Below are 14,774 nucleotides of genomic sequence, written 5' to 3' on the forward strand. Positions count from 1 at the left end.
TACATCCACACGTTAAAGCTTTATTGGCGACATCTTTCATTTATTTTTTATTTAAGTATAAGACTCTATTTATAAAGCTTTACATGCGATTTGAATAATGTCAAATACAAACATTTTCCTTGAGTTAATGTAACAATCTCTTAATTTATGATAATCAAATCATCTAAATTCATTAATTTATGAGATACAAATCAATATTTATCACAAAAAAATTTATATAATTTAACAAAATATATATATATGTACCCATGCACGAGGTTGGAAAGTGGGCAGAAATGGCTCCATTTCCATAATATGGCCATGTTTGGAAATTCTCCTGTCCACTTCTCCCCCTTCCTGAGCATTGTATGTGTAAAAAATGTACGAAATTATCTTGTTTTTGTTTTTTCATTTTTTACCCATAGCAAGACGCATATTTCTTTACTTCAATGCTTTTCATTTTTTTTTCTTGCTAGGGGTAAAACAGAAAAGTGAAAAATTTATTGTCAAGAATGTAGTGGAAAATTTATTTTTTCTAAGAGCTATACTATTTTTTTTTCCCATTTTTTACCCTTGAAAAGATGCATATTTTCTCACTTCAACGCTTTTCATTTTTTTCTTATCAGGGGTAAAACAGAAAAGTAAAAAATTCATTGTTAGAAATGTGCGTATACATGACGTGCTCTAGAATGAACCTTTTTTTTTTTTCTCAATTTTGTATCCCTGTTAAGATGTGTATTTCATCACTTCATAACCTTTCATTTTTTTTATTCTTAGGAGTAAAATGAAAAAGTGATTTTTTATTTTTTATTTTTTGTTAGAGCTATACTTTTTTTACCTGCACACTATATACAAGGATAATATACCGCACGCAAGAAAGAGAGGAAGCAGGTGGAAATGAGCCTAGTTACACAGGGGACACTCATCCGTCTCCTGTGAGTCTCTTTTTAATAAAAAAATTGTTTTTTATTAAAAAGGTGACTTTGATGTAACATTAGAGCCAACTTTTTAATAAAAAATATTTTTTTTTTATTATAAATGGGTGCTGGAGGGCGGATGAGTGTCCCCTAGCAAGCATTTCCCGGGTGGAAATATTTCCAACCGGGTAACCGGCCTATATGATTTGAACCAAAAAATGAAGTAAATATTACGAGTAATGCTATACATTATTCCTTTATCCTTCTAAAATTGATGTGGCTCTTAAAATCATTATTAAACTTTTGATATATCACTCTTGAATTTTGATCCAATGGTGATTTTAAGAGTCACATTAATTTTGGGAGGATAAAATGAAGACAAGGGAATGATGTGTAGCATTACTCAAATACTATTTAAAAAAAGAAAGAGAAAGAGAAAGAGAAAGAATGAGTAAATACGAGCTGGAAAGAAATTAATTGCCAACTTACCCGGTCAAAAGTGCTCTACTCGAAGCTGTTCCTGCTTTTCATTGCCTCCACTAGGGAAACAACGAAGAACTCACTCAACAATTATACGCTTCCTAGCCGTTTCGCAGCGAAATCTGAGAAATATCGCTTGCCTCGTCATCCGTCATCTGTCATCGTGATACGGTCGGCAAAAAGGCCACGTAATTATCACAGTAGTTGTTAGGAAAAATGTTATATATTTGCTAATGAAGAAAAAGAAGTTCGATTTTTTTTTTTTAAGAAAAAAATAAAAAAATAAAAAATGGTTGATGTGATATAAATATGAAAGGAGTTTTGATTTTAATTTTGATTTTTTTTTTTTGTGAAATAAAAATAAATAAAGTTGTTTGGTAATACGAATAAATAAGTTTGATCTTTTTTTTTAAAAGAAAGAAAAAAGAAAACAACATTTATCTTTTAAAACTGATGTGACATTTTTAATTAATCATTGAATTAATATTTGTTAAATAAAAAAATTAATAATTAATTTAAAGAAAAACTCCACTTAACCTTCGAATTTTCATCATATTTGCAATTACTCCTTTAAACTTAAAAAACTTTCAATTCAGTGTATCATAATAGAGGAGTGTCAAAATTTTCAAACTATCCCCCAGTTTTTTAGGAAAAGAAATAAAAAATTACAAGATTTAAGCGTTGGTCAAAATTTACAAAAATACACATGCCGGAATATATATATTAAATTTTTTAACATGGTTTAATGGAAAATCCTAATGGATAAGTGAAATTAAAAGATTAATACACTAAATTGAAAATTTTTGAAGTTTAAAGAGTAATTACAAAAGGACGACAATTCAAAGATTAAGTAAAATATATATATTAGGTTTAATATTTTTTTATTAATTTATTGTTTAAGGGTATTTTTATCTTTAATTAAAACTTAACGTATAAAAATCGCATATTCCGTCTGATTTAATGAGATTTCCTAACAAAAAAGCGGAAGGAGGGTAAAAGTATGAAAATGGTAGTTGAATGCTCTCTTATAATAAAGATGTCAATTCATAATGACATGTTGACAATTGTCGATAGTTTAGGAAGAAAAGATAATCCTGCCTAAAATTTTCCTTAATTTAAAGTGCCACTCAACATTATTAAAAAAATTATAAAATAAAACTATAATATCTACAGTCTACCATTAAGTCTAGTCAGAGAGTCCCTTCTATCAGGTTATGGCAAAAACCAAGGGTTTTTTGCCCACCAATAATATATTGACACATCATCTCAAAACAAAAAAACTCAAAAAACTAAAGTGTTGTTGAAACACCAAATCTGGACCACGCTGAGAACGCCCCTGCCCAAACCCGCACCACCACAGCCAGGCCGGACACCGCCGGCACCGCCTAGGCCGAACGCTGCCGGCACCGCCCAGGCCAGACCACGCCGCCAACGCCCGTACTGGACCACGCTGCCACCGCCCGGGTCGGAACACGCCGCCACAGCCAGGCCAACCCCAACTCCTCCGACGTGGGTTTGGACGCTTTCGGCAACGCCCAAGTCGGAAAACGCCACCAACGCCCGTGCCGGACCACACCGTCCAGGTCGGAAACCGCCACTGTCCGGGTCGGAAGATGCCGTCACAGCCAGGCCAAACCCGACGGTGAGTGACGCCCGACAGAAGGGGTGGCCCGAAGGCCACCCCCAGGTTCGGGCCAACCCCAGACCTCGGGGGTGGCCGCGCGGCCGCCCCATGGACCGTGGGGAGCCGCGCGGCCACCCCCCAGTGGCCAGGGGTGGCAGCGCAGAGCCTGGGGTGGCCATCGGGCCAGCCCTAGATGGATCTAGGGTTGGCCCTAAGGCCACCCCCAGACCCCGGGGATGGCCGCGCGACCGTCCCATGGACCAGGGGTAGCCGCGCGGCCACCCCCCAGTGGCCGGGGGTGGCCGCGCGGCCACCCCCAGGGCCTGGGGTGGCCTTCGGGCATACCCTAGATCCATCTAGGGGTGGCCCGAAAGCCACCCCCAGACCCCGTGGGAGGCCGCGCGGCCACTCCCGGCCTCTGTGGAGTGGCCGCGCGGCCCGCTGGCGGCGGCTTTCCGGCCTGGGGCTGCGGATTTGGGGCGGTGATGGTGCTCTTCCGGTTGGGCAGCGGCATTTCTTCCGGTTGGGCAGCAGCATTTCATTTTCTTGGGCAGCAGCATTTCATTTTTTGAGTTTTAGCTGACTTGTCGATTTCTTATTGGTTGGCAAAATACCCTTCCTTTCTGCCACGACCTTACAGAAGTTATTCCCGTCTAGTCATTCTTTTCCTGGCAACAAAGCAAACCATTAAAGAAGAAGAGTAACATGGAGCCCACAACGTCTGGTACCATCCATTCGTCCTTTAAATAAACACACATCTCGTCTGCTCGATTACACCAAAATCCTTCTCTCCCTATATAATTCCCGATCCCAAATTTCATCTTCCACGCCAAGAAAATCCAACAAGTACGTGAGTGAGAGCCTTTACTCTGCAAAAACTGATATGGAGACGCAGCAAGAGAGAGAAGGATCTCTACCGCCACCGCCTCCCTCTCCACGTCAAGGTGGTCACTCCGGCGGCGGAGAGTTCTCTGCGATTCTCACAGTCCTATTATCCTTCATCGCCATCGTGACCATGGTATAAACCTCTCAAAATTTCTAGTTACCATCTTATTTTCCATCTTTGTTTAGCTTATAGTTCAATCAAGCTTTAAATTAATTTTCTTTTTACAAAATAATCTTATGTTGTTTTCCGCTTACTTTCATTGGGAATTTTGTAACTGCTTAATTTGAGTTGCAATTACTAATTTGTCTCGATATTTTCCATTATAGAGTACAATTGTATTTCAGGATCTGTAATATGTGACTTTAATTCCTCAATTTTATTTTTTGTTATTAAAATGTGATCATTTGGAAATTCAAGATTATTCCCAGTTTTTGTTTTCCTATTTGGTAGTGGTAATAGTGGTGCTGTGTGGACTTGCATAATGCCAGACAGGTTTAACATACATTAATATTCTCATCAGAATGGTCGCTACAAAGTAGCATTTCACCTTGCATTTAAATACCTTTTTTTTGATAAGTAATTTTTTTTTTTTTTTGATAAATAAAAAGATTTTATAAAAAAACCATAAGGCGCCCCTAAGTATACAAGAAGTATACACAGGAACAACCCAGATAGCCTACAAAAACAAAGGAAAGCCAAAAAACAAAGGAAAGCCAAAAAACAAAGAGAAGCCCCAATAACCCAACAGGAAGTATACATTAAAATACCTGGTTCTAACATCTAGCGAAAATGCTTCAACAGTGTTCTTTTTAACCTTGTGTTGAAATATCTGGCTTTAACGTCTATTTTCATTTAATTATTAATCTTTCTGAATGCAAAGGGCATGAACATCATGTCACCAAGTACACACTTGGGATCGCAGCATTATGCCTGAAACTTGTACTTCTTGGTTATTGGCAGAAAGGTATATTTGGATAAGATAGTGCTTTAGTGTTTTCTTTATGCGATGATTATGTAATTGGCTCATAGAAATGCAAGTCTGATTAAAATTTTAGAAGTTGAATCTCATACACTGGTTATCATTTATCTTAGTTCAAAATTTATGACATGGAATTATAAAATTTACAGATAGCGATTCCATCATCATCAAATTTTAAGAATAGCTTGTCCATTGTGCACCAAGTCCCAGAGGGTCATGTTGGGGTATACTGGAGAGGAGGCGCCCTTCTTAAGATAATTACAGATCCAGGTTTAACTATAGTTCCTTTTATTTATGATTTGCATTCAGTAGTTGCTCTCTTTAGAACTTTATGGAATGCCACAAGTACTTAATATGAATTTTCAGGTTTTCATCTAAAGATGCCATTGATAACCCACTATGAACCTGTTCAAGTGGTTCTTCAGACAGATCAGGTAGATTTTGGAATAAAGATTGAGTATTTTATCCTGCCAGTCTAATGCCTAAATTTGCCCTGTGTGTCAAATTGCAGGTGAGAGATATTCCTTGTGGTACTAAAGGTGGTGTCATGATCAACTTTGAAAAGATAGAGGTAGAACTATGAGATATTGCTCTTTAGTAACATTACAATTTACAAGCAGACTAAATTTTTAATGTTTTGAGTTTATATATTGATTATAATGCCCTTTCCAGGTTGTTAACCGTCTTCGTAAGGATTATGTGTATGAAACACTGCTGAACTATGGAGTGCATTATGACAACACATGGATATATGACAAGATTCATCATGAGATCAATCAGTTCTGCAGCTCCCACTCTCTTCAGCAAGTCTATATTGATGTGTTTGATCAAGTATGGATGCTAAACCGAACATACCCTTTAAAGCCATTGATGACACTATGTTTTGATTTTTTATTTAATTTTACAGTATATTAATTCATCCCGATGCTATTAAAAGTAGCATACTTATAATCATTCATATGTAGGTGTTGAGTTGCCATCATTATTAAGAGTCTACCCATACTTATACTCCTTTATATAGCTGTGAAACATCATGGTACCACCATGCACTTGTGTGTTATATAATGTTTGTGGTGTAACTGGTGTTAGTGTTTCCTTTGTTGTTTATTGAATCCTTATTTATTTATTTGTTTGATGTTATATTGACAAAGCATTTAACTCTTGCAGATTGATGAAAAGATGAAAGATGCTCTCCAGGTTGATTGCACACGTTATGCTCCAGGTATTGAAATTATCAGTGTGCGCGTTACAAAGCCTACTATCCCAGAGAGCATAAGACGCAATTTTGAACAGATGGAAGAGGAACGTACTAAGGTTCACTTTCATTTTCCTTAATACAAGAGAATGTCCTTTTACTTTCGTTTATTTTTTATATATATACACACACAAACACAAACATATCTCTATATATTATAAAGACAAAGTTATATCTATGTTCTATCTGAATCTGAGTTATATTCTTAAAACAATTCTTAATTCTAAATCAGTAGATATATTCTTCATTCTTGATATGCAGAATCTGTACAAATTAAATGTGGTTTAACAGATCTGTATGATTTCAAATTATTGTTGAAAATTGAATTCGCTCTTTAAACAAGTTAGCGTTGGTTGACAAGTCTTTAGTATTACAAGCTCTCTTTCTTATGCTGCTTATGCCCAAATACTGTACATGCATGCATTTGCATCCAAACCCGTCACTTATCCACGTATTGGGTAATTTATTGTATAATAAGTCTTCAAAGTGAATAGAGTGCATCATTCTGTGCTTTTTGTTGATGTTACTGTGTTAGGTCTTAATTGCTGTTGAGCGACAGAGAGTAGTTGAGAAAGAGGCAGAGACAAAAAAGAAAATGGCTATTAGTGAAGCTGAGAAGAATGCAAATGTCAGTAAGATCATTATGGAACAGAAGTTGACGGAGAAGGAAAGTACCAGAAAGCAACAAGAAATTGAGAACCAAATCTACATGGCTCGGGAAAAGAGTCTGGCGGATGCTGATTTCTACCGGTGAAATTTTCATTTTCTTTTCAGTTGAAAAGATGTGAACATTATTTTATAGAAATGACTGAGGGTATTTGCTTTTTCTACTTTTCTAGTGTAATGAAGGAAGCTGAAGCAAACAAGTTGAAGCTTACTCCGCAATATCTTGAGCTTAAATTCATAGAGGCCATAGCTGATAATACCAAAATCTTCTTTGGGGAAAAGGTATAATCTCTCTCTCTCTCTCTCTCTCTCTCTCTGCTGTGCGCTGGTGTGCATGAGCATGTGTGCAAGGTTTACTCATGAGTAGCTCTTCCTTCCAGGTACCTAATATGGTTTTGGATCAGAGGCTGCTTGGGAACTTCCTGCAACAGGTGTCTGGGAGTGGGGACCTGTCAAGAGATACGTCTAAGGAGGGGAATTTTGAAGCTTAAGTTTTGATTGTCACTTCTATCAACATGATGTAATGATTGGGAATATATAGATACTGTTAGAAATAGATCACACAAGTAGGGAAAAGGGAATTTTTTTGTTTTGATTGAACCATCTTTTCCCGGCAGGTTTTCACTCCTGATGTGATGAAAAATCATGTCTAATTTCTGGTATGGAATCTATGGATAAAAGCTATGAAACAGTTTGCAGGTTGAAGTTCAGTCCAAATTTGATGACTTATTAAGGGAAAGACGAAGTAAGAGCATGGTATTGAAGACGTTGCAACATAGATTCTACTAGCATCTAGCTCGAAGTTTTTTTCTTCCTATTGTTGAGTTATGGATACATTATAAACTTTTCTCTCTCTCTCTCTCTCTCTCTACACACACACATATATGAGTTTTTTAAGTCAAGATAAATTTGTTAAAAATAAAAAACTTGATTCATTATGATAAATACTGAATTAAGCATTATTTTTAGTAAAATTGTCACATAAGGTTGTACCATAAGGTTTGAGTTCTATTTTACCCTATGACAAATAAGGGTCGGGTTTCAAATTTTGATGATTAAACATCTGAGCTTTTGCCTTGTGACAAATAAGATCAGTTATCAATTTTATTTTTTATTGTCAAGAGGACCTACTAGGTGTCGTTTTGTCCACGTTAGATCAATAAAAATATGTCGGTGTGTATTCAAATTCACGTGTTACCGTGTCACATAGGCAACTATGCGAAAAAGAAAGAGAAAAGGGTGGAGAACCACTCTCCACAGCCAACCTCTAGGCGGTGGAGGAGGATGGCTGCATTAGGGACGGTAGGGATGGAGAGCTAAGCCTTGCACATGTATGGTGGCGCTCTACCCTGCTCCTATTTGGTGGTGAAGCTATCCCCCTCTCTTTATAGGGGAAGGAGCCATCCTCACCACCACCCTTTGAGGGATGAAGAGGTGGCGGTGGGAGGTAAATTTTTATTATATATATATATATATACTTTTTTGACATAATTGTCCATGTGGCATGATTTTAGATACACGCATCATGTTTTTATTGGTACGGTGTGAACAAAATGACAACTCACAAATTCTCTCTTAAGAGATTGACAGAAAATTTAACTACTAGAGTTATTTGTCACAAAGCAAAATTTCATATTTTTAATTGTTATAATTAAGGACTCAAGCCGTTATTTGTCATGTCACGCCCCCGTTTTGGGATATAAGGGAAACACGAACTTGGATGCTAAAAACAAACATTTTAAATGAAAGCGTGCATTTACAACTTATAAATTTAAAACTTCCTATTTTTAAACCTTTTTATTAATAATTCTTAACAACACTTTTAATTCTCTAAAAGAAACAAAACATACTATACAATACTAGGGTCCGGCCGGTTCATCACGAACTATCGCTCTCAGCGAGGTCTACGCCCTTACAAGGAAAAGACTTCGTCTTACTGTTGACATCTGGAAAGGGGTGGAAAGAAAAATGGGTGAGTTCGACAACTCAGTAAGGAAAATACAACACCTGGGGACATAAAACATGCTATAAACCTTTATGTCATAATCTTTAGTCATGCATAATGACAGATTTATTCTACTCACTGTTAAGAATTAATTACAAATATGATGAATTGCATAAAGTAAATTGAATTACAACCTAAACCAATAGTATATTGATTTTAATTTATTTTAGATGATTTAAGTGTTTTTGAATATATTAAAAATTTACGATGATGTTTAAAAGTATAAATATGATATGTGATTTTAGACTGAGTATAAGTTGGAGATTCAAATTATGAAAATTGTCTGAAAAGTGTTATGCTAGGTTGTTTATGTTTTATAAGAAAACACATATTAACGCATGATTCATAAATTTGAAATGTATTGTTTTAGGACAGGTGGCATAGCATATGAACAATGGTATAAGAATGATAGTTTATGCAGTTTAATAAAATGAACAATTAAACAGATTTTCTAATGATTCAGTAAATTCTTTTTATCAGTTTTCTCTTTAATCCATTATCTGTGGTTTAACTCTTTACATACTCTAAACCGCTGTTACCCGTGAGCGGAGCACGTTGGCTTTTGTCATACAGACCTATAGGCTCAGCCTGTCGTCACAGGGGAGAGCCGTTCCGAGTTGGGGATCTTCCCTAGGTGAAGGCCAACCTCGGCTGGTAGCACACACCAACTTATGGTATGCTTGCCATGCTACCCTATGGGTACCAATCCTAACTGTAATAGTGCCTCAGGGTTAAACAATTACTGCACATGAACGTTTTCTGTAATACTGTAGGCTCTGCTTTATCTGTATACTTTATTTCAAAACTGTAAGAGCCGCTTTCATAACTGTAGTCATGAGCAGAATTTAACTTTAGATTCTCTTTTCTTTCAAAACTGTATTCTTGAATAGAATCTTATACTTTGGAATTCTCTGTAATCATATCTTTGGAATGCTCTTTATCATCTCTCTGAGTATGCATAATTCATAATTCATAATTTTTGAAATGCTCTTAATCTTAACTATAATTATGCATAAATCATAATTCTTAAAAAAAAAAATGCTCTTAACCATAACTATGATTTATGCTCAAAATTCTTAAACAATATCATATGAGTAATAAAGCTTGGCATTAAAAATCACATGAGCAACACTTTGTAAAATTCCCTAACACTTTTTCAAAAGATTTGTAATAAAATATTGTTGGGGGTTTTTCGGTGTTGTATCCCCTTACCTGGACTTTCCATTAGCGTCAGAATCGACCTTTTTACCTAGATAAAGCACAATGATGGATTTAGCGAAGCGTTCTGAAATTTAGTTCTAAAACTTAAACTAATTTATCCAATATATATATATACAAAATCTCTATCCAAAATTAAAACATATGAGATTTAATATTAAAAACAAAGTCTACCAATTCAACTTAATCCCAAACCCAAGACAAAACCTCCCAAAAATAACTCACAATCAGAATAGTAACCATAACTCAATACTCTCAAAACACAGAGCATGATCCAAAACTTAGTAAATCCACAATCATCCCAATATCTAGTCTTCAAATACCACTAAACCTCCAATAGTTGAACACAGCCCGAACACTTACTAAATCACCCAAATCAAAACATCACTATACTCATAATTGGTCAGAACACTATATCCACATACTAATTTAACCAACTTAAACCAGCAATCTCTTTAAAAACCATTAATCCTCAATTTAAGCATTAAATCAACCAACAGCAAAACTTAAAAATTGATTTGGTCAGAACAACCCAAATACCAACACCTATCTCTCAAATATAACATAACTGAAATAGAAACACCAAAACCCATGCCTACAAATCAAATAACCAAAACAATACATAGTCGGCCAAAGAATCCATAAACAGTTCACAGCACAATCCTCCAAATAACATTCCAATACCTATCCAATTGAAACAACCCAAAACAAATCTCCAAAACACCCATCAACAAAGAATAGTATTTCAGCCAAGATCAATAAACAGGAACCACAATACTCAATACCACTAAAACAGAGACCCAAACTCAAGATTATCAATGCATAACCTTCACTGAATCGGTCTAAATAGGAAACTAAACCAAACCTACAAATCAGTCCATCACAGTCAACAATAGAGACTCTTTTAACCTCAAAACCATTTGTCCAAAAGCATCATAAATCCAAACACTACTTAATCGGTTAAGACACACAAGAATTCAAATCTGCCAAAGCACTCATACACCCACTGAATCAGCCAAGAACAGAAAACAAAGTACCACAAACACCCAATCAACCTATTTAAACACAATCATTTGAAAAGCCCCAAATTAATCAAACCCTAATTTCATAATAAGCAAATTATCCCCTAAAAATAAAACATCATAGGCTATAAAGAAATTACCCCAAGGATTTTCATAGAAAATCCACCGAAAAAGTCACTGATTCCGCCGGAAAAGTCGTCGGAAAAATGCACAGGAAGAACCGGGTTCCCCTCTCGGGTCTGACGGGTCACCGGGTCGGGTTATGGGTCACGGGGCTTCGGGGTTCGGCTGGGTTGCTGCACACGGTAACGGCTCACCGGAAACCGCTATAGGGATCGCCGGACATGGAGGATCGAACCTCCGGAAGATTCGGGTCGCACAAGTTCTCCCGGATTCCGACGGGTTTGGCTCGCGGGTCGTTCAGGTCCTCCTCGAACGGCCGGAAATCGGCCTGGGCTCCACTGGAATCGCACTGCCTCGCCGGTTTCAATTCTGGCCACCGGAGTTGCGCCACCTGGGTCGACGGGTCACGGCCTCTCTTCCCTCTTCGTCTCTCTCTCTCTCTTCTCATCTCTCTGTCTCTCCCTGTCGGCATCTCTCTCTCTCCCTCAGCCTCTCGCTCACTCTCTGTTTCTCCCTCTCCGTGTGTCTGCGTGCTCAGGAAGCAAAGGGATGAAAGAAGAAGAAAGAAAGAGTAACGAAGAAGGAAGGAGAAAGAAGACCACTAAAAAAAAAAAAGAGAAGAAAATTATAAAAGGATAAATCAACTTGCCGAGCATGTTCTTCTCTTTTTTTTTTTTTTTTTTCCTACTTATTGAGTAAGTTACTAACTTAATAAGATATATATATATATATATATATATATATATATATATATATATATATATATATATATATATATTAATACTATTTGTTTTATAAAAAAAATTTGGGGTATTACATGTCATGTGGATAAAACTTAGTCCTTTATGGGACAATTTTTCTTATTTTTCTATATTATCTTTTTGTCAAAAAGATAAAACTCAATCCTTTGTGGGACAAGTTTTCTTATTTTTATATATTATCTTTTTCTTTCTTTATATTATATTTATAGATGTAAGATGTGTATGGCCACATATAAATAAGGGAGAAGTGTTTGGTGTATAACATTTGCACACTAATGCTCCGTTTGTTTCGACGTAAAATGGTTTCCGTCGTAAAATGGTTTCAGGGAAGTCATTTTTCTAGAAAATATTTTTCGCCGAAAGCATTTTTCGGTGTTTGGCGCGTACAGAAAATTACAAATATTTTTTATATTTTCATTCAAACATATTAACCTATAAAAATTAATTTTTATTCAAAACATATAAATATTAATATAAAATAATATAAAAATCATCGATAACGAGATTCCGTCACTGACCGACAAGATTCTGACCATTTTTACTTGATTTCGGTTAACACAGTCAGAATTCAAGATAATGGCCGGAATCCGGACAATTTTGTCGGAATCTGGGATGGCCGGATTCCGGCGAAGTGGCCGGATTCCTGCGAAGTGGCCGGATTCCGGCCATCCCGCCGGATTCCGGCCAGAGAGGCCGGATCTGGCCAGATCCGGCCGGAATCCGGCCTCTCTGGCCAGAGCCGGCCGGGAACTGGCCAGAGCCGGCTGGGATCCGGCCAGAGCAGGCCGGCTCTCTGGCCAGACCGGCCGGATCCCGGAGATCTGGCCAGACCGACCGGATCCCGGCCAGATCCGGCCGGTCTGGCCAGAGAGCCGGCCGGATCCCGGCGATCTAGCCGGATCTGGCCAGACCGACCGGATTCCGGCCATCTGGCCAGATCTCCGGAATCCGGCCGGTCTGGCCAGATCCGGCCAGATCGCTGGAATCCGGCCAATCTTGCCGGATTCCGGCGAAGGTGGCCGGATTCCGTCGCCAGATTCCGACAATATTATCCGGATGTTGTCGGAATTCGATACGGGCAAGATTTCGATGGTGGTCGGCTGCTTAAACGTGAAGATCGACTGCGTTGTTTAAAATAAATCGACTGTGTCAGACGTCTTCGGAAAATGATTTACGCTTTTAAAAAGCGTAAATCATTTTCCGAAATTTACTAAGCATTTTTGGTCAAACAGAAATCATTTTCCGGTTGACTATTATTTTCGCCCCTACCAAACACCGGAAAATACAGAAATCATTTTCCAGAAATCATTTTACGCCGAAACAAACGGAGCATAAGACACATTGATGAGATCCATGCATGTGTATTGTGTAAAAATCTTTTTCCTAAAGAAAGTGTCTTCATTGGGTACATCCATTAGTGAAGTATACTTGTCGAGTTGCTTAACTTGAAAATCAAAACATAATTTATACTTTTCATGCACTCGTTTACTTCATTAAATTTTTTGGATGAATTACTTTGTTAAGCTTTGCTAATGGCACCAAACTACTTCTCTCTTCTTTTTTTTTTTTTTAAAAAATATATATATATTTTTTAATACAATTTCATTCACAATAACAGGGTTACAATATTAAATTAGTGGGGTGGGCTCCCCAACAATTATCTTAAAACTGGTATAGCTATGCCAAACTAGTGACCAAGCAGAGAATGAATATTTCTTTTAATTTCAAAGAAACCAAAAATTTTCCCGCCCTATCAACTTTAGACAAAGCCAAGTTGTCCGCACTAAGCGGACTAAAAACCAAATTGATATTAATAGGGGCATGGCCTGGGTAGAAACTTCGTCCCTCTCAAGAGTAACAACCCCTTTGCAGGGAATGATGGACCCTTTGCAGGGAATGATGGTATGTGGGCATCGAACTTGGTTGTTTGTACTATGTAAATATGTAATGATACATGTAAATGTTTGTTTTTATATGGCCTTTCAAGTAAAAAAGACACTTCATTTGTCGTGTTATGTCAATACTGGCAATATCATGATGGTGGATATTCTTTGCTGGAATATCTCTGCAAAACTGATCCTGTCCGGCTTTTGTTCGAGTAATCAATTTTTTATTACAAATAATATTACCTAAAATTTGATGTGTTCAAATTCTAATGAAATCTAAAATAGATTTGGAATTCATAAGAAAATAGAGAACACTTTGCCTGAAATATTATTGTTGAATGAATAATAAAAAGTTAATATCATGTCTACGTATAGAGTAATGTTAAAAGTCATTCTTATATTATTCTTATATCCCTCAAAAAATGAAGTGATTTTTAAAATTATCATTGAACTTGTGATTGATTATTATTGAATTTTAATAAAATGATGATTTTAAAAATCACTTTATTTTTTGAGGGATACAAGAATGACACATGAGAAATTTTTAGAATTACTAATTTGTATAAGTTATTAATCCAAGTTTATTAGAAAATCTTTGAAAACATATCAAATAAAGACTCTTAATCCAAGGATCCCTACTTATAAGAAGTTATAACATTTAATAGACTAGGAGATTCATAATTATTATAAATAAAAACTCCTAAATCTTAATTAGATTTATGATGGAGAAGGGATATTTTACATCTAGGTATGAAGGGAATTTGTTTTGAGTGGTTGTAAAAAATAATTGATGTGATATAAAGTAGAAAGTATTTATATGAAAAAGTGGAAAAAAATTAATATTGTATTGGGTTTTTTATTTTATTTAAATAGTAATAAAAAATTATTAATGTGATATAAATTTTTTTAAAAAAATTAAGAATGTTTTTGAAATTGTTGTTTTTTTAGAAAAAGTGAAAAAAAAGAAAAGGGA

The 14,774-nt window shown here is 36.4% G+C and overlaps 1 protein-coding gene and 1 long non-coding RNA gene across 2 annotated transcripts; one reads left to right on the plus strand and one right to left on the minus strand.

The window, feature by feature from the left end:
- The first annotated feature begins 3,718 nt into the window (after nucleotides 1-3,718).
- On the plus strand, nucleotides 3,719-7,496 carry LOC133869461 (uncharacterized). The gene is made up of 9 exons (XM_062306468.1): nucleotides 3,719-4,018; nucleotides 5,015-5,135; nucleotides 5,232-5,299; nucleotides 5,377-5,436; nucleotides 5,538-5,696; nucleotides 6,033-6,179; nucleotides 6,656-6,870; nucleotides 6,960-7,068; nucleotides 7,167-7,496. Exons 1-9 carry the CDS (start codon nucleotides 3,884-3,886, stop codon nucleotides 7,275-7,277), a joined length of 1,125 nt encoding a protein of 374 aa, XP_062162452.1. The 5' UTR covers nucleotides 3,719-3,883; the 3' UTR covers nucleotides 7,278-7,496.
- Nucleotides 7,497-8,335: 839 nt separating this feature from the next.
- On the minus strand, nucleotides 8,336-11,794 carry LOC133858777 (uncharacterized). Its single transcript, XR_009898588.1, has 3 exons — nucleotides 11,172-11,794; nucleotides 10,004-10,040; nucleotides 8,336-8,732 (listed from the first exon to the last, which is right to left on the minus strand). It is a non-coding gene; the product is annotated as an uncharacterized LOC133858777 (long non-coding RNA).
- Between the last annotated feature and the right edge of the window lie 2,980 nt (nucleotides 11,795-14,774).

The sequence above is a fragment of the Alnus glutinosa genome, chromosome 1 (genome assembly GCF_958979055.1).
Source record: "Alnus glutinosa chromosome 1, dhAlnGlut1.1, whole genome shotgun sequence".
Classification (NCBI taxonomy): Eukaryota; Viridiplantae; Streptophyta; class Magnoliopsida; order Fagales; family Betulaceae; genus Alnus; species Alnus glutinosa.